Source organism: Entamoeba invadens (genome assembly GCF_000330505.1).
Source record: "Entamoeba invadens IP1 unplaced genomic scaffold scaff_1105074726357, whole genome shotgun sequence".
In the NCBI taxonomy this organism is placed as follows: Eukaryota; Evosea; order Mastigamoebida; family Endamoebidae; genus Entamoeba; species Entamoeba invadens.
The window spans coordinates 401314-420197 of record NW_004443615.1 but is presented as its reverse complement, the minus strand read 5'-3'; the positions used below and the strand labels follow the sequence as shown (position 1 = coordinate 420197).

The 18884-nt window shown below is 36.6% G+C and overlaps 11 protein-coding genes across 11 annotated transcripts; 6 read left to right on the top strand and 5 right to left on the bottom strand.

Moving 5' to 3' along the window:
• Positions 1-644: 644 nt before the first annotated feature.
• Positions 645-1880, top strand: EIN_371800 (equilibrative nucleoside transporter, putative; the record flags this gene model as incomplete). The annotated part of the gene is made up of 1 exon (XM_004259491.1): positions 645-1880. The coding sequence occupies one exon, from the start codon at positions 645-647 to the stop codon at positions 1878-1880; it is 1236 nt and encodes a 411-aa protein (XP_004259539.1).
• Positions 1881-2043: 163 nt separating this feature from the next.
• On the bottom strand, positions 2044-2478 carry EIN_371790 (hypothetical protein; the record flags this gene model as incomplete). Its single annotated transcript, XM_004259490.1, has 1 exon — positions 2044-2478. The coding sequence occupies one exon, from the start codon at positions 2476-2478 to the stop codon at positions 2044-2046; it is 435 nt and encodes a 144-aa protein (XP_004259538.1).
• A 544-nt stretch (positions 2479-3022) lies between these two features.
• Positions 3023-3815, bottom strand: EIN_371780 (hypothetical protein; the record flags this gene model as incomplete). The annotated part of the gene is made up of 2 exons (XM_004259489.1): positions 3023-3348; positions 3473-3815. The coding sequence occupies 2 exons, from the start codon at positions 3813-3815 to the stop codon at positions 3023-3025; spliced, it is 669 nt and encodes a 222-aa protein (XP_004259537.1).
• Positions 3816-4178: 363 nt separating this feature from the next.
• On the bottom strand, positions 4179-4707 carry EIN_371770 (ubiquitin-conjugating enzyme E2, putative; the record flags this gene model as incomplete). Its single annotated transcript, XM_004259488.1, has 2 exons — positions 4179-4375; positions 4425-4707. 2 exons carry the CDS (start codon positions 4705-4707, stop codon positions 4179-4181), a joined length of 480 nt encoding a protein of 159 aa, XP_004259536.1.
• Positions 4708-4980: 273 nt separating this feature from the next.
• Positions 4981-5325, top strand: EIN_371760 (hypothetical protein; the record flags this gene model as incomplete). Its single annotated transcript, XM_004259487.1, has 1 exon — positions 4981-5325. One exon carries the CDS (start codon positions 4981-4983, stop codon positions 5323-5325), a length of 345 nt encoding a protein of 114 aa, XP_004259535.1.
• Positions 5326-5574: 249 nt separating this feature from the next.
• EIN_371750 (hypothetical protein) lies at positions 5575-6771 on the top strand (the record flags this gene model as incomplete). The annotated part of the gene is made up of 1 exon (XM_004259486.1): positions 5575-6771. The coding sequence occupies one exon, from the start codon at positions 5575-5577 to the stop codon at positions 6769-6771; it is 1197 nt and encodes a 398-aa protein (XP_004259534.1).
• A 615-nt stretch (positions 6772-7386) lies between these two features.
• Positions 7387-9162, top strand: EIN_371740 (hypothetical protein; the record flags this gene model as incomplete). Its single annotated transcript, XM_004259485.1, has 3 exons — positions 7387-7538; positions 7596-7926; positions 7972-9162. The coding sequence occupies 3 exons, from the start codon at positions 7387-7389 to the stop codon at positions 9160-9162; spliced, it is 1674 nt and encodes a 557-aa protein (XP_004259533.1).
• A 213-nt stretch (positions 9163-9375) lies between these two features.
• On the top strand, positions 9376-11010 carry EIN_371730 (methyltransferase, putative; the record flags this gene model as incomplete). The annotated part of the gene is made up of 1 exon (XM_004259484.1): positions 9376-11010. One exon carries the CDS (start codon positions 9376-9378, stop codon positions 11008-11010), a length of 1635 nt encoding a protein of 544 aa, XP_004259532.1.
• Positions 11011-11073: 63 nt separating this feature from the next.
• Positions 11074-13740, bottom strand: EIN_371720 (hypothetical protein; the record flags this gene model as incomplete). The annotated part of the gene is made up of 1 exon (XM_004259483.1): positions 11074-13740. One exon carries the CDS (start codon positions 13738-13740, stop codon positions 11074-11076), a length of 2667 nt encoding a protein of 888 aa, XP_004259531.1.
• Positions 13741-13868: 128 nt separating this feature from the next.
• On the bottom strand, positions 13869-15131 carry EIN_371710 (ornithine decarboxylase, putative; the record flags this gene model as incomplete). Its single annotated transcript, XM_004259482.1, has 1 exon — positions 13869-15131. One exon carries the CDS (start codon positions 15129-15131, stop codon positions 13869-13871), a length of 1263 nt encoding a protein of 420 aa, XP_004259530.1.
• Positions 15132-15546: 415 nt separating this feature from the next.
• Positions 15547-18798, top strand: EIN_371700 (serine-threonine protein kinase, putative; the record flags this gene model as incomplete). Its single annotated transcript, XM_004259481.1, has 1 exon — positions 15547-18798. One exon carries the CDS (start codon positions 15547-15549, stop codon positions 18796-18798), a length of 3252 nt encoding a protein of 1083 aa, XP_004259529.1.
• Between the last annotated feature and the right edge of the window lie 86 nt (positions 18799-18884).

The following is an 18884-nucleotide window of genomic DNA, read 5'->3' as shown; positions in this document are numbered from 1 at the left end:
CCCCAGTTTCCTATTTACTATAATTTTAATTTGAATATGATTCGAAATAGAAAAAATAAATCTATTTTAAGAGGTGGTGGTGGTGGTCAATGTAGGTCCCTTTTAGTATTATAATAATTTAATGTATAGGAAACAATATTAAAATAATAATTAAATCACTATGTATTATAATTACTTAGTTTTTTTCATATAACACTTTACATTATTATTCATGTTAATGAATCAAAACAATTATAATAAATTTACTAAAAAACCGTATAATACGAATATTATACACGAAATTATTTTTCTTGTTTGTTTTGTAACTATAAAATTACAAATAAAAAAGTTATTAAATCTAGTAATTGTTTCTTATTTTAACCAACACTCGTCTTCAAAAACTTTTATTCGATGTGGTACTAATAATATAGATATGCATTTTAATGTATCTTTTTTATATGAATACACAGCAAATATTTTCAAATGGTAACACAACAAATTCTATTTTTCTTCTTTCCATCCCATTGTTTCCCGATATTTTATTACAAAAATCTGTGATATGAAGTATATTCCAGTTTAGAAGAAAACAAGAAATTAGTTAGAAAGGTGTAGTAGTCTAAAGAAGCCTGATCTTCTTAAAAAGGAACTCCAAAAATCACATTCACATGGCCTTTGGTAATCCGAAGTTATCGACCGCGAAGAATATCATCACTATAGTATTCTTCTTTTTCTTTGGAAGTACTTATCTTCTCTTTTACAACACACTCCTCAATTTGAGTGACTTATTGGCAACACATTTTGACTACTCACTCAGTTACACCTCGACCTTCCCACTCTTCTACAACTGGTTCAACTTTTTAGTTGCCATCATTCTGACTGTCCTCGCTTCTTTCCTCAAAAAATTCCCATTCAACATATTTGCTCACTTGTCCTTTGTTATACACATCATCTTATTTATTGTCACTCCATTCGTGTTGGTATATATCCCATCCAATGCAGCGGGGTTCTGGGTGATGATTATTATGTCCACACTTAACGGTGTACCAACACCCATGAACGCATCGGTATTCATGGGATTGTCTGGGATGTTTTCCGGAGTGCACTCTGCAATGTATTTCATTGGAATGGCTGCCGGTGGTGTGATATCGTCAGTACTTCGAATTATCTCAGGGGCCATATTCAAGAACGAACCAAACAGCGACTTCTTCTTGTCGTTCTACTTGAACTGTATGGTCGCCATGGCGTCATATGCTATGTATATCTATATGTACTTCGCGATACCAATCACACAAGAGTTGTACGAACAAACGAATATCGCGAACGCTGGAGATGAGACACAAACCATTTTGAAAGAAGAGACTTCCCTCCAAGCGTTCATCCGTTTGATCAAGAAGATGGCCATCAACTTGTTCTCCATCGGATTTGTGTTCTTTGTCACCTTATCAATATTCCCGGGATTTTTCACTAATACACAGTATAAGGCGTTGAGCAGCTCATTCGAACAGGCGTCTGTGGTGTTGACCATAACAACCATTTTCATGATCGGTGACTTGTTATCGAGATTCTGTGTGTATATTCCAATTCCTTGGAATAAGTGGTTGATCTTCATATTCTCAGTGTCTCGTGTCGTCTTTTATATACCAGTCTTCTGTTATTACTATATTCCATATACCACCCCTTGGTACATGTTCTTCATCATGTTATTGTTCTCGTTCACAAATGGGTATGTCAGTGCTTGGGCTATTCAAATTGCATATAAAGAAATCGATCCTGCTGATATGAAGGTTGCCGGTAATTTGGTTATGGTCTCGATGAACGTCGGGTTGTCAATTGGTGGGACACTTCTGTTCATTCTCTCTAGTACACTCCCGAACCCACTTGATGGTTCTTCTTCTGCGTAACTGATTGCTTTTTCATCTTTGTCTCTGAATTTATATTTTTAGTATATTTATTATAAAATAAACTAAAATGGGTACTAGAGTTAAGGTAGACTCTTCTTCACTTGGAGTCTTAAGTGGAGTCAAACAGAACAAAGAAAAACCAATGAAATACAAACAAAACGGACTAAATTGTACTGGTGAAGAGAATAGTGAAGACTGCAAATACCCAGGTCATCACTATAAAAGCCCAAGAGAGTTGCGCCATTATTCTAGCCTTTTTGACTTGACTTCGATTGAATAGCATCAAGTTAACGACCCAAGTAATCAAACAGAAGAAGCCTAAAACAAATAAAATCAGCGACACAAGCACTTCAAGTCTTTTCTCCTTTCTTTCGCGTGCTTTTTGAGCAGCATCGACTTCATCAATTTGATTTTGGAATGGTTGGTATTGTTGGTATTGCATTTGATACGGATACATCTGAGTGGTATAATAGGGATAAGTAATATTGTAATAGAACGGTGGATAAGTTTGGTAAGAAGTTTGACCATTCAATGGTAAAGGAGTTCGATATTCTTGATAATTTCCGTTTTCACATGTTTGTGCTGTTTGATCTTCCATACTTATTTTTCGAGATATTTCCTTTCTACTTCCTCTTCTTTTATAGAAGAAATTTTGTTATTTCTCTTTGAAATCTTTTTGTTTCGTTTTCGAGTCAACCTTCTCGTCTCTTTATCATCATTGATTACCATTTTTCTTTTCTTTATGTTCTTAACAAGTAAATTATTTGGCAAACAGAGCTTTATTTTACCATTTGTTTTACTTTATTAAATATCGTTCAATTTAATAATTTAACTCTTTTTTTAAGGACTTTCCAAACCGATTTTGTTAGTGTTTTGAAAGCTTTTGATGCAAAACTTGTTGTACAACTTGTCAATATGTTCACAAAAAGCTTTTTGATTAAAAAAGATTTTTATTAAATCCGAGATTTTATTTTTTCAAATAACAAACTTCATATCTCATTTTAATGTATTATATTTTTTCTATATTTCACTTAAACTATAGAATACAGTTTTTCGTCTCTAATAAATATGTATTATAAAAATACTACAAAAATTTATACTTTAATAATACAGTACATAACCCAACAAACAATAAAAAATTCTTAGAAATCGTCAAAGAGGTTCTTCGCCTTAGTAGCGAGCCTCGACGCTCCTTCTGCCAAAGTATTAGCGACTTTTGCCAAGTCATCATTTCCCCAGTCGTCATCGTCACCTTTTACTTTATAAGTTCTTTCTTCCTCTTTTTTTCCAAAGAAATCGTCTGACCCAATTGCAGACGAGTTTTGGTATTGCGACAATTTTGCCTTCTCAAATTCTGTTGGCTCGTCGCTTCCAAAAAGTTGGTCCGAGCTGATTGATTTGGCGTTTTTGTATTTGTTCCAGTCGACGTTTGAAGACGAAGAAGCAGTCTCCTTGGGGCGAGCTTTCTCTGCAAGTCAGGACATTTTCTATATTCAATAATTATTTATTTATAAAGTACCGATTTTGTGTGTAACTAGATTTTATAAAAATATTATAATAAAGGACTAATACTTTTTGAGTCAAGAACAAACGAGGCTTTTTAACAGAAACATTTGATCCCCCCGCAGCCGACGCGTAGATTTTTGGTTTGATAGTTCCCGCCCCATCGAAATCGTCGAAACACCACCCAGGCTTATTGGTTGTTTTTTCTTCGATTTTTGGCTCCTCTTTTTCTTGAACGACTTCCTCTTTTTGAGAGACTTCTGGTTGAATCTCCTCCTCTTTCACTTCAACGGGTTTGGGGACTTCAGGAACTGGTTCTTCTATGTTGTCGAAATCATCAAATGCATCAAACGCGTCACCATCATCTACACGTGTCGCTGCGATGGATGTGTCAGTTTTTTTAGCAACTGAATAAATGGAACGATTTGCCATTGATGGAGTGTATTTTGAAGTTCTTTTCAACTGATTATTGGGCACCCGATATCTTAGGTATTTCTGGTGTATTTCTAAGGTTTTTTGGGCTTTATTTGTTTGGGAATGTTTTGTATGAGGGAGTTATACTATACATATATAATATATTTGTAATAAAATGTAGTTTATGTTTTATATTTTTTAAAACAGAGAAGAAAAAGTTATTAATAATAGGCGTTTATTCCACCTATTTTCGGGTAAAAGTCCTAATATAATATAACATTTTCAGACGCGATTGAAATGGTTGTCTTTTAAACTATATATCAATAGTATAAAAAACAATATCAAATCTAGACACAAACGAAAAGTGATTCAAGACTTCAATCACAAAAACTCGGGGAAAAACTTCGCGAAGAGTGTGTTTTTGGCGTTCCACTCCATTGATGCCTTTGCATAAGCTCTCTGCTTTTGTGGTGGGTCGTTGAAAGAACCCGTCCCTGTTTCGTTTGAGGTCATGAACGACAACAACCCTGTAAGTACTGACGAGATGTTATAAGCCGGGTTCCACGTTTCGGGATGGACTTGTCGTCAATAACATTTTGTATAACATTTTAAGACCACGAAACAAACAATCACTAATAGAGATGCAAATTCTCGTATCGACCGCGAAGCGCCCTGAAGGGGTATACATAAGAAGTGAAGGAGGTCTGAATGGGTAGTCAGTTGGGATAACAACTTTTCCAAAATACATTCCACCTTCAAAGGGTGTCTCTTCTGGACCAATGAATACGTAGTAACAATTCAATATGTTTTGGGGATCAAATTTCATGATGATGTACTTGTCGTTGGACTTAGCAGCCTCTTTCATTTCTACAGTGATCTTTCGCCGACATATTGGTGTGGGGAGACTCATCGTATCTTTTGATGTGTATTTTTTATAGTTTATTATACTTATATTATATTAGTAATAAATATAGAATATGATATTATTTATTTAATTATACCGTTTTTAATTGTTTTATTAATTCAATTGTTATTATTTCGTTATCTTTTTTAGATTAGAATAATTATATTTATTAGTATTAATTAAATTATTTAATTTATATTATAATTGTAAAAATAGCTATTAAATCAATTATTTAATTAATTGACAGAAAAACATTTTCATCGAAATTGTGTTTTTCAAATGTCAAATCCACAAAACGAGAGTATCAATGAAGACTACAGCCCAAGTAACCCAATTCTAACTCAACGCGATGTTGGAGAAGAGTACAATGTTGTCAATGAAAAGACATCAACTCCTGATGTTCAAGAACTTCCAAGTAATGGATTAGTCGAGGAGCAGAAAGATGAGGAAGAATCTAAAAAAGATGACGACGATGAAGAGCCTGAAGTGAAAAGTCGGGGTGAAGAGCAGGCCGACAAAGCGATGAGCCGTGTGATATTTTGCATCTCTCCAACTGCATTTTTGGTTGTTCTTTTTGGCATCACCGCACTCGTGTTGACAACTTATTTCATCCAAAAACATTAATTCGTTTTTTTGTTATATATAACATTTTATTGTTTTTTTTAAATCAATTAAAAATTCAACTGAATTTAATAAATCTAGTAATTATATTAATAAAATGTAATACCAAGATTAAAAACTAATGTATTAATTATATAAATAATAATTTTATATATATTTTATAATTATTATTATCATAATAGTAAATTAAACTATTTAATGTGTACTATAATAGAACAATAACTTGAAAGTATAACGACTCATTTCTGCGTGATGGGTAACACAAACGGGCAATTTCCTGAAGGCGCAAAAGGGCACTTGGGCATAGTAGATATAGTGGTTGTTGGTATCTACATGAAGAGTAGTGTAGATGTAATAACTCTCATGGCTGTGACCAAAAAGTTTTATCGTTTCACTGAAGCTTACAAATACAACGTTGTCCCTGTCTTGTCTAAAAAATTGTTTCCAGCAATGGAGAAGCAATTTTTGTATAGTGACAAAGACGAAATAATCGAAAGTGTGCCGAAACAAGTAGTGACATACCCCGTGACGTACTCCGACTTTTCTAATTGCGACGATGAAAAGCTTATTTTTATGAAGATTAAATACACTGCGGACGACTCCAAAGACTTTGGAGAAGATATTCCAGAGGATGTTAATGTGCTTTCCAACTGTTTTGATAAGAAAATCAAAACCATCGAAATTCCGCAACAAATTGGATCGGTTGAAGAGAGTGCATTGAGTGGATTAACGCGATTGACACGTGTTGATTTGGGTAATATATTTGTATTGCCACCAAGATGCTTCTTTGGTTGTAAAGCATTGAAGGAAATAGATTTAAGCAATGTGGTGTCACTTGGGGCTTCATGCTTTGCGCAATGCACCTCTTTGAGTAAAGTGACGTTATGCGACGAGCTTAGACACATCGGGAGAGGGTGTTTTTCCTTCTGTAAGTCGTTGTCCACCTTTGAAAGTGAAAATCTTAAGGAAATACACTCCAAAGTTCCACTGTGGTTGTCTAAGATTTTTAATAAGTCTGGGATCACGTGTTCACAAGTTGAGTTTTCACTGGAAGACAAGGACCGGTACGGCAATGAAATACCAGAAGGCGTTGTACACATCTCTTCTGGATGTTTTGAACAATCAAATTTTTTGAAAGAGATAGTAATACCAAACACTGTCACATCTATTGGAGAAAGCGCCTTTGGGTTTTGTGGCATGTTGAGTAAAGTTGTTCTTCCACAAACCATCAAGTCATTACCACAAAAGTGTTTTAGATATGACTACTCTATCACTTGCATTGAAATACCTACAACAATTACTCATATAGGAGAGGAGTGTTTCCTTGACTGTTGCAATATCAAAGAAATAAGTCTGGAAAAAGGAGTCCAATTGGACAAATACGCATTCTCCAATTGCTTAAGGCTCACTGATTTACCAGAACAAGTCACAATGATCAAAAATGAATAATAATAATATTAGTAAAAGTATAGTATCTTTCTTTTGACAGACTTTGTCATTGTTTTTAAATTCATTTAAATATAAATATGAAATATAATTTACTATTGGAGAAAAGTAATGGTATTTGATAGTAATATTTGTCAATTATTACTAATAGATTATTTGACAAGATTGGATTGTACGATAATGTCAATTTATTTTTTTCATATTAAAACAAAATTAACAAAAAACGAAAGAATGGAGTTTTCCCAAGTAAAAAAAAGAAACAAATGCTTTTACATTTTGTTTTCACAATTTATAGCAATTAGATTTCTTTTTGTTTAATCAACCCATAAACCATATGTCTAGTAATTATAAATTAAAATGGTAGTTTCTGTGATTCTATTTTGATTTCATGTTGCCAAAATACGAACTCAACTTTTTTCAAATAATTCGACAATAGTAAAACAATAGAATAAAAATAAGAAGGAAATCATTTATATTATTGTATTTTATAGAATTACAAAGTACCCGAAAATAAGAAGGATTTGTAAGTATTTTAGAGAGCCAAAGCCATCATATAAAAAACCTACAGAAAAAATAAGCATTAGAACAACTCAAAAATTTTGGATCGTTTTTCTTTGGATGAGCATTCCTACACAACCCATCACTTTGAAACAAGGCGCCAAAATCCGGAAACTCTCATTTTCAACGGGGGTCCAACCTATTATCACAGGCCTTACTAAAATCGACACGAAGAATATCCCAATCCTTCACATCAAACCGAAGTCGACTGTGTTTGTTCTTCTATGCACCTTCATCCATTAGCAAAGAGTTATAACAATAATAAATAGAACCGAACCTTATACTATCCTATACAATCACGATGCAAACGAATGTCTTTCCGATATCAAAAGTTGGTTATCTTGTCTTGCAGAGATATTTAAAGCAAATGTAGTTGCGTGGGAGTACCCAGGGTACACCGTGGGGTCTTCATATTCCGACACCAAAACTGCATCAAATATTGAAACGGTGTGGAGGTTTGTTACAAAGACGTTAAAACAATCGCCAAGTCGTGTGATATTATATGGAAAAGGTGCTGGTGTTGGTCCTACTTTATGTCTAGCCTATAAGATCCAAAAGCATTCAAAAGGTTTAGACAAGTTGGCTGGAATTGTTTTAATCGTTTGTTACTAGTACGTTATTAGTAAATGAATTAATAATGAATAGAATCCCCAAGTCGAGAAGGGCTCTTTGTGTTTCTCGTGTGTGACAATTCCACAAGTCAAAAAGATTACTGCGCCCGTCATGTTTATTTCGTCGACGTGTGCGGAGAACAAAGACGATTTGGTCAACCTTTCTGCGTGTTTTCAGTTCAAAAGGGGGATCCACTTTTTAAAGTCTGAAACGACGGATTTGGAGGATGAGAAGTTGGACGACCTCTGTTACCGCTTGAACAAATTTATTGTGACGTTATTCCCCGAATATAAGGACGTATTTTCCGGTGCAGAATTGGAGAAGAGAAAGCCGGCGGAGATATACACCGACCCGATCGAGGCAATCAGAGCATTTATGAAGAAAGAGGGGATCGAAGAAGTCACTGATAAGTTAGTCCAATTTGGGTATTTGAATATCAATGACATTGTGTATATCGAACAATTTGATATCGAGTCATTTGGCTTCTCTAAAGATATCAGCGACAAGTTGTGGGACGTCGTCCAGCGCAAAAAGAAGGAGAAGGCGTCACAAGGCACAACACCCATCACAGAGAAGAGGAAATCGTTACAAACAGCAGAGGTGCAGCCTGATATAAAGTCTTTAAATTCGGAAGATACAATAGTTGATATGTTTGAGATCTCTGTCGAGTCGTGCGACGCATCAGTAGACCTCTCCAAAAGCGACGAATGTCTCACACAAAAAGTCAAAGTGAAAAATCGCGTCCAGACACGGAAAGAAAAGTACCGCCTATCTCTTCCGAACGACGAGGAATTAACCAAGTCGTTACTTCAACTTAAAAAAGAAGAAAATGAAGATGAAGAAAGTAAAATGAAAATTTCAGAGAGTCTTCGAGACTCGTGTACGTTAGAAACATCGGAAGAAAAACGGAGAAGTGCAGGAATGGACCATCCAATCAAGTCAAATCTGATTGAAATTAAATCATCAAAACAACACCGTAAAACGGTGTTGTTTGGAAAGGATTTCAATTTCATGGAAGAAGCTAAAAAGCTCGAACAAGCGGAGGAAGAAAAACAAGAAGAACAAAAACAACTCTATAAGAAGCAAACTTCCATATCAAGAAACACTTTTTCAAGTCTGGGAATGGTTAGACCAAACTTGAGTAGAAGACAGAGGATAGCTGATAACGAGACTAAACTGCTCACAATGAAAATGGAGACGGAGGAGTACTCCGGAGAAAAGTGACAATATGCATTTGAGTGACGTGTTGTAGACTACCAAGCGTAGTTTGTTGAATTGATTTTTTATTGTGTTTGATGGCACTTGAGAAGGCTTCGGTTTTCAAACCGATAAAGACAAATTCTATAACAATAATTAACCAAACTATAAATATAGTATTTGTCTTTTGAGGTGTTCCAAAAATAGAGGAAACCCTAGTAACTTGAATAGAAGAGAGTGATGAGTAAGGAAGAATCCCATGAGACTGTGGAGAACAAAGAAGTTGATACTATTCAAGAACCAGCCGATGAAGGAAAACAATTTGAAGGCGAAAGGTACCCACGGAAAGAGGGAATGGAGTACAGAGAACCCGTTAAAAGGAGGATGAAATTAAACCCTATTGTTGAGTATTTTAAAGATATATCGTTCAACCTTCCTTATTACGTTCCAAAAGGGAAATCAAAAGACGAATTGGACGAGGCGTTTGAAAAGAGAGATATTCACGTGTTGAACAAAATATTGTCTGATGCTGCACAGGAGAGAAACTACTCGAAAGTCATATACGTGTATAGGGGAATTTATGATAGACACATCTTTGAGAATTTATACACATTGACTATTATGGTGAACACAGGGGCAAGAGTTGGAGATACCATATTAGTCGACAAGGCGTGGAAAAGAATGCGACAATTGGATATCAAACCAAGTGATGTCACTCGTACCGTTACGATCAAAGCGTACTTAGGATCCGGTCAAATAGAATTAGCACTAGGGTTGTTCTATTCGATGAACACAGAAAACATAAGAACAATTAATACTGTACTTAGAGGACTCTTGAGAATGGGCACCGACAAACAGATCAAAACTTTCATGAAGAGAGGATTTAACCAAATCGACGACCCGACTACGAAAGAATACTTAGCGTCTATGTATACAATCGAAAGTGCAAATGACTATATCAAGGAACTCACTGAGACTATGAAAAGTAAAGACGATGTGACACCAACTACGTTATTGGTGTTAGCAACGTATAACTGTTTGACAAATAACGTCAATGCTGCAGACGATTTACTTCGGGAGTTTGGAGAAGTGTGCGACGACGACAAAGATGATTACAGGAAGTCCATCAAACTCTTTAAAAAACATCAGAATTCACAATTGAGACACCGAAGAAAGTACATCAAGGCGTACATCCAAAACGTTAAGGCAAACCCCGATACACTCAGACCAGTACAATTCTTCACTCAAGCCCCTGATGTCTTCCAACTCTATCCAAAAGCAACAGAAATCATTAGCTTTGAAAAGGTCTTTGGGAACACCAATCCAGTGAATATAGAAATGTGTAGTGGATATGGAGAGTGGTTAATCGACAAAGCTATTTCACAACCAAAGCAAAATTGGGTTGGTCTTGAGATTTACAAAGACAGAGTGTTTAATAACTGGGCAACTAAAGTGTTTGCGGAGGTAAAGAATGTCTCCTGCATATGGGGAGATGCAGCAGAAGTCATCACTATGGCAATCTTACCAAATTCAATTGATAACATCTACTTGAACTTCCCCGAGCCTCCTAAGTTTGAAAATGCACCAACTAATTTGTTCAAGTCGCAGTTCTTCTTCCAAGTTGCGAAAGCGTTGAAAACGGGAGGGACGTTTAATTTGTTGACTGATTCTATTATAGTGGTCAAAATCATTAAAAAGGTCTTTGAGAATACGCCATTCTTAGGTGTACGATTCCGTTATGAAGGCAAGGAAATGTTTGTCAACAAAATGCCTGCAGACTATGGAACTTCTTACTTTGATCAGCTATGGAAAAATGCGAATACGAATGAAGATAGATATTTCATGAGGCTAGTAAGGACAGGAAAGGTTAATTGATTGGGTTGTTATAATTTAATAATTAATAATTTAATAATTAATAATTTAATAATTATAATTAAATTAAAAGTTTTCTATGTTGTGTAAGTGTTCGAGAGTTGGGTATTTGTCTTTAAACATCTTGACGATATCAAGGAAGTGGGTAGAGTCGAATAAGTGTTTGTAATAAGCAATTGAGTTGATGCTATTATCAACTGCGTCAAATCCTATATCTTCAGCTTTGATATAAAAGAGCATCACTGCATCATTTTCAATATCTTTCAAGTTGGTGTTAAAATCAAATTTGGATGTATAAGTATCACTAAGCATATACCACTCATCATCTCCAAGTCGACCAACACACGTATAATGTCCACCATTGACATTTCCAACGTGTCTTATAACCGCCATTAAAAAGTACATTGTATCGTTAACTTCAATTTCCATCTCAATAACAACAGGTTTGGGGTCTTTGTACATCTCACCATTTCTGACTTGCACACGCTTGAACCAAATCACAAAAACCGCACCTTCATTCGTGTAATAACATCGTTGATTGTGAGTTATACCATTACAATGAGGACACGTTCGTTGCGTGTCATCTTGTTGTTGAAGAATATAATCGACTGTATGTGCGACGTCTACAAGAGGTGTTGCAAATGCGTAATTAGGTTGATCCTTGATTATTGACACTTTATGACAGTTTTGACACACTTCTTCGTGATTCAATGTCACACTAAAGTATGTCCTAACAAGCTGTGGGTTCTCTTGTTCCATTTTATTCAATAATTGTGTCAAAAAGATATAGACACAGTCTTGACTCCCATCAAAAGGATCATCTCGGAGCTTTTCGTAGTACGGCAGCATTTCTACTGTTGTGGTCCGGGCTGAAAGTAGACTGAGTACTTTTCCAATGGTGCACGCAGTGTTTTTAAATGCATTTTCAATGTCTTGACGAAGTTTGCGACACATAAAAATGCTTTGCATGACTGAATTCACAAAACACGTATTACCACAATTAGTGAGACCAACACATTTATTCTTACGAAGTGGCGTGTCGTTTCTTGCAGTTACAAGGATCTTCAAATTTGGTGTCGACATGATATTATCCAACAATACTCCAATTTCCCAGCAGCACTCATTTGAGTCAATTCCAAATTGTTTGATATACGTGAACATCATTTCTGATGTTTCTTCTCTTGTTGCATAAGTGACTTGATCGTTTGGTGTTAAAGTTACTTTAAAAGTGTTTTGAATGAACTGCACGACATCTTTTGGCACGGTTATTTTCAAACGTGAAATAAGCGAACTGAACATCGAACACATCATTTTGCGTGTTTTTTCTTCATAATATAAGTTTTGATTCATAAACGTTGAATACAATTCTCCAATTAATTTGTTTCCATATGATGCGATGTCTTTTGTCTTTGCATATCTCACCAAAAAGTCTAAGATCAAACTTGTTGTACTGTCATTTTGTTCATGGAAGATTGATACAATCAAATTGTTTGTGGCCAGTTCTAATGGGTCTTTACTTTCAAAGTATTTTAATATCTTTCTTTCATATGGACTGATTTCCTTTTCTTGTTTAAAAGAAACCTTTTCAGTTTCTTTGTATTTAACTTCTTGTGTCAGATTCTCTGGTCCATCTTGGTCTTCGGACTTGGTATTGTCAATTGTTGAAATTTCTTCAACATGTGGACAACTTTGTTCAAACCCCTCGAAAACGACATTCTTTGTTGGAAACTTGATCTTGTTACAAGTACAAAAGTTCTCGATTTCATAATACAACTCGACTTGGACCACATCTGATATAGTATTGCAAATATAGTAATTGAGAAATATATACGAGTTTCTAAAGATGTTGTCGTTGTAGTTGGCATTCTCCAGTTTGAAAGATGGGAACATCAGCAACACTCCAATCATCTCCTCCGAAAAGTCCGTTTCTAAACTGATCAACGTTTTGTAAAGATCAATACTATAACTGCAAATAGAACTTTTATCTGAAAAGGAATATTCATAAACTTGATTGTTCGGACTTTTGATGGGAAGAAAAGTTTTTGGAAATAACTGTGAAGTGTACACCTTTGTTTTCTTCATAGAATATTTACATTTATTTTCTTTGTAAAAAGAATTGATATTGAGTCTGTCATTAAGCAAATCGTTTAAAGCAGATTCCTCAAAAACAAAGAACCCGGAAATTATCACTAATCCCAGGCTCACATCTTTCAGTGGCTTTTTAAAATGTGCCAAACACGTTTGGATGATTTTTTGAAGTCGCGTCAAAAAGACGCTGTTCCACAAAGTGGAGTTGACATAAAAAACAATGTACCTTTCCCAAAACATGGCATTCACTTGGGGGCAAATCCACAACAACCACCCATCTCCAAATATGAAATTATCATCCGTTAAAGATTTGAGGAAAAACCCAATTTGATAATCGGGCTTATCGTCTCGATTTACAATCCCAAGATACTGATAAAAATATTGAACGACGTGAAAAGGAAAAACTGTGTGGGGGTGTTTAATAATTCTTACTATTTGGTCCATGACAAACGCAATCTCTTCTTGTGAGGAGCATTGTGAGCCCCGTTGTTGAAGAGCAGAAAAAAGGTCGTTATAATACTCCTCTGGTTGTTGCTTGGAAAATTTTTTCTTAAGTTCCGTAAGGTACTCTTCACATTTGTTCTTGTTTGCTCGGAACAGGTTGAAGTCTGTTGCGAAAATGAAATCATCAATAATCGTAGACATAATATATTTTATAAGTTTAAAAAATGATGTTTGTTGTTTTCTTATTTTTGGGATAATAAGTATTAGTATTGATTCGAAGGTGTATAAAATACGTTATTCAAATGATGTTTAATGGTGAATTAGTACTCTTATTCTTGGAACCATTTTGGTACTTTAGACCTCAGCGCATGGACAGAGTGCTTCTCGATATAAGGGGGGACTTTGATCTTGTCAACATCTTCTGATTTCATGATATGGACATCGTGCTCTTTCGACTCAAACCCGTTGAAGTTTGTTGCCAGTGAAATTGAATAAGCCCCAGTACATGGAAAGATGATCCAGTCAACACCCTCTTGCAGCTCGGGGAAAAGCCCAGACGAAGTCAGGTCTCTTCCGTCGCAACTTGGTCCAAATATGTACGACTTGTACAAAACAGCACCCTCTGATCGTTTAGTCGGACAATAGCACTCGTCTTCTCTGTTGAAAAGAAGGCAATGCGCCAAACAGCCGTGTATTCCATCGCCAACAGTGTAGTCAATTTCACGCTTGCCGTCTATGTTTCTCACTCTCTTCCCATGGATCGATGTTACTAAATGAAAAGCATTCGATGCAAGGTACCTTCCAGGCTCTGCTATGAAACGACTGCCCTCAGGAAACCCGAGTTCCTTGATCGAATTCTCGATGACCTCTCCAAAGTCTTCAAAAGGTGCTGTTTGGGAAAACCCTCCTCCAAGGTCAAACAAATCAGGGTGAAGTCCGTATTTGTGAGAGATGTCAACAAGAAATTTTGCAACCTGAAGTGCTTCTTTGAAGATTTGGCAATTTTGTGAGTCGCTTCCAACATGGAAATGGACGCCTTTCATGTTGAGTTTCAGCCTCGCAATTTCCTTTATAACATCTTCGTACTCTGCTTCGTCTCTGAGTCCGAACCTGTCTCCAAGTGAGTAATTGGCAGTGGTGTCATTTTTCATAATTCGAACCATTATGCCCATATCTGGCGCGTATTTTGCGATTTTCTGAACTTCGTTCACAGAGTCAACAATTGTCAAACGGACTCCCAGTGCGTAGGCCATAATCAAATCGCGATATGGCTTGAAAACTTGACTGAATGTGATGTCCTCCACTCTGAACCCAAGTTTTAACACCTCCTTCACTTCGTTCAAGGTCGCACAGTCGAAACCACACCCCAAATTACCCAATAACTCGACTAAATGTGGTTCAGGATTGCATTTGACTGCATACATTGGGTGGACGCTTGGAAGAACTTTTGCCCACCTGTTGATTGCGTCCTCGACGGACTTGATGTCAAACACCCAGAACGCCAGGGGTTGGTTCTCTGCATTGTAGCGCTTGATGATCGGCTCAGCGAAATCTGTGATTCGCTGTAAATCTGGTTTGCCTATTTTCGCCATACTTTGATTTCCACGCCTTTTTCCCCTCTCAAATGATGCTCTATTCTACTTTTTCAATTTCGAGATTTTTTACCTTCTCATTTTATCATTAGTATAGTTAATTACTAGAATTTTTATGATTTATTAATAATAAACATAACAATTTAAATAATAGTAAGTATAACCATTTGTGTATGGTTATTTTTTTAAAATAAAAAAAAAGAAATTGTTTGGTTTTTTTCATAATTAATAATGATATAAAAATTACATTATTTAACGTTACAAAAACGGGGAAATTGGCATTAGAAAATTCTGTGATTTTTTCAACTTTTTCCATTTATAGCCACTTCTTTCTGGTTTTTACTATCTTTTAGTTATTCCAATAACAATAATTAGAATCAGAAAAAGACTTTAAAAACACAAAAAGAAGTCGACAATGTTGGTATGTGTCGTTTTAACCTCACTCTTTTTTGTCTTCTTAATTTCCCCATCGCGCGGTCTTGAAGGGTGCAAAACGATGTTTTCCGAGAATCGATGCATAGAGTGTGAGGACAACTACACATTATATGTCTCTCCGAATCCGATCAGTGGTGGTGTTCCTTACATACTCTGTCGCGAGAACGGGATCATAACCAATTGCAAGGAGAAAACGTCATCGATATGTATTGAGTGTGACCAAGGGTATTATTTAAAGGACAATTATTGTAACGAATGTAACGAGAACTGTTTGAGTTGTAATGACCAAGTCTGTTACACGTGTAAAGAAGGTACGTTCCTGACTTTAGATCAGAAGGGGTGTACAAACTGCCTTGGAGAGAACGCAAGTCAATGTGGGTTTTGTTCTGATGGGTCGTACTTTGATACCACACTCAAAATATGTAAGTCGTGCTCAGCAAATTGCGACTTGTGCACGGACTCGACTAATTGTTTTCAGTGCAAAAACAATTACTATTTGGTCAATACGTCCAACTGCGTGGCTATTGAGAATTGCCTCTCGGATTATACCAAGTCGGACCACTGCGAGAAATGCAAGGAGGGGTATCGGCTACAAGCTGGCGGGTGCGTTGAATGTACTCTTAAGAATTGTTCGGAGTGTTATATCGACCCGGAAAACAACGAGAGGTGTTTTAGATGTCAAACAGATTTTGTACCGTCAAATGGATATTGCAAATCGTTGAGTGATGTGAATTGTCTAGTTGGAAGTGTTGTGTATGGGTGTCAAAGATGCAGTAACGGGTATTATTTAAATAACGTGCTTGAGTGCGTCTCTTGTGATGTTTCATGTGGGACTTGTATCAACCAAGCAACAAACTGTTTGACGTGTTCTGAAGACTACTATTTCAAGAATGGAGGATCTGTCGATAACGTCCAGTGTGTCTTAGTAAACAAGGAGACGTGTAAAAAACATGACCAGTCTGGATGCAAAGAGTGTAACAACGATTTAACAACTGTTGGGTATTATGTTCCTCCTGATGGACAAGAATGTGAAAAGTGTGCTGAGAATTGTACACTATGTGAAGGAGCTTTTGATCACTGTACAGCGTGTTCTGAAAATTACATATTGAAAAGTGTTGGATCCTTCTATTCATGTGTTCTTAAAGATGAGTCGTGCGTGAAAGCTTCAATGGGATATTGTATTCAATGCAGTGAATCGTATTTTATCGGGCAAAATATGGGGTGCATCCGATGTGAAGAGTGTTGTGGCAGTTGTGAAGCCTCCGACTCGTGTTTGACATGTGCTCCCGAGTATTACAAAGGGTCGAATGGGTCGTTCTGTAGTCCGTATAGTCTTATCAATATGACTTGTACACCAACAGTCACTGGATGTGCGGGTAACTGTCTTCTTGGGTACTATGCCGAAAATTCCACGCAGATCAATTGCACTGCGTGTCCTCCCGAACTAGGGTGCGCCAAGTGTGGATATAATGAGAATAAAAAAGAACCCGAATGCCTCTTATGCGATGATAATGAACACTACATTAAAAACGGGAAATGTGTTGAGTGTAAAACATTAGAGAATTGTATTAAATGTAACATGAAGAGTGGGTGTGAGGTTTGCGCGGATGGGTTTAAGACTGACAACGAGAGTAAGTGTGTCAAGAACAATTTGGGAGTGATTGTTGGTGTTGTGGTCACCGTCGTTGTTCTTATAGTAATCATTCTGATTATATTCATCATTCTCATCTCATGGAAAATGATCCACAAAAATTCCGCAACGAAGAACATCAAACCATTTAAGGTAACAAGCGAGTTGGAACTCTCCTTGTTGGCCGCGGACAACAAAAATTTCCCATTGAAGACAAAGACATGGGAACTTAACTTTGGATTGAACAGAGCGAAGGCTCTTGTTGACAAAGAATACACTGAATCAATTGAAATAGCAAATACAACCAAAAAATCGTATTTCTTTGAAATTTTGGCAACACCATCACATCGATACAACTTAGAAATGAACCCACCGAGGTACTCATTACACCCTGGCGAAGCCATCACAATCGAGTTCAAAATAAAAATGTTGTGTACGTCGTGTGTGACGGATGATATTGGTATTATTGCTATGGACATCGACGATCAAAACAAAGAAACTGCAAAGATGTCGTTGATCATTGAGAGTGATTTGTCGTTGAAACTGGATCATACAGACCTTGCGCCACAACTTCCGGCTATCGGGGAGGGTGCCTTTGGTATGGTGTTCCGTGGTACGTACAGAGGAAGGGATGTCGCAATAAAGAAAATGAAGTCGCGAAACATGACACAAGAACAAGAGAAAGAGTTCAATCACGAAGTTTCGATGTTGACTCAACTGCGTCACCAATGCGTTGTCGAGTTTATTGGCGCTGTCTATACCGAAGGCGAGATTTCCATCGTCACTGAATTTGCCGAGTTTGGTTCGTTGAGTAAAATGTGGAACAATCACTCTGCTTCATACTCATTGAAGGTGAAGATATTAGATGACTTAGCAGTCGCACTTCAATTTTTGCATCAAAACCAAATACTCCATCGAGACGTAAAGGGGGAGAATGTGTTGATTTATTCACTCAACCCACATTCTGCAGTGTGTGGTAAATTAACAGACTTCGGGACGTGTCGAAACATTTCAGATCGAAACAAGATGAATAAAGAGTTGACACAAGGCATTGGCACGCCTATGTACATGAGTCCAGAATGTTTACAAAACGAAGACTATGGATATCCGATAGACGTCTATGCGTTCTCGATTGTGATGTATGAAACTTATACAGAGAAGGGCGCATACACCGATGAGAAGATCTTCGACCAACCTTGGAAGATTCCCCAATTTGTTATTGAGGGCAACAGACTTCCAAGACCAACTGGGATGAACGATAACTACTGGGAGTTGATGACAAGCTGTTGGAACCAAGTTCCGGACAAGCGGCCATCGTTTACAGACATTTTGAAAACGATAGAAGGATGGAACGAAGATATCAAATACGCTCTTTTGGTTGAAGGTATTCGCGTTGAAAAAGAAATAAAGAAAGCTGCTGATGAAGCCACGGATGACAAGAACTTTGAGAGTAAAAAGAGAGAAAAAGTTGAATTTGACGATAACGGCGATATGAAAGAGAATGAAGAAACAACTTCGGAACAACTATTAGACACGTCGAATCAAAGCAAAGACGAGAAGAAAGACAACGAGTCAGGGTTAAGTACGGACCCTGTTATTTAATTCACACCGTGTTTATAAATCCATTTATATCACTACACACATTCTATATACTCTTTTCTTAATAATTCATTAATTTTCTATGGAGA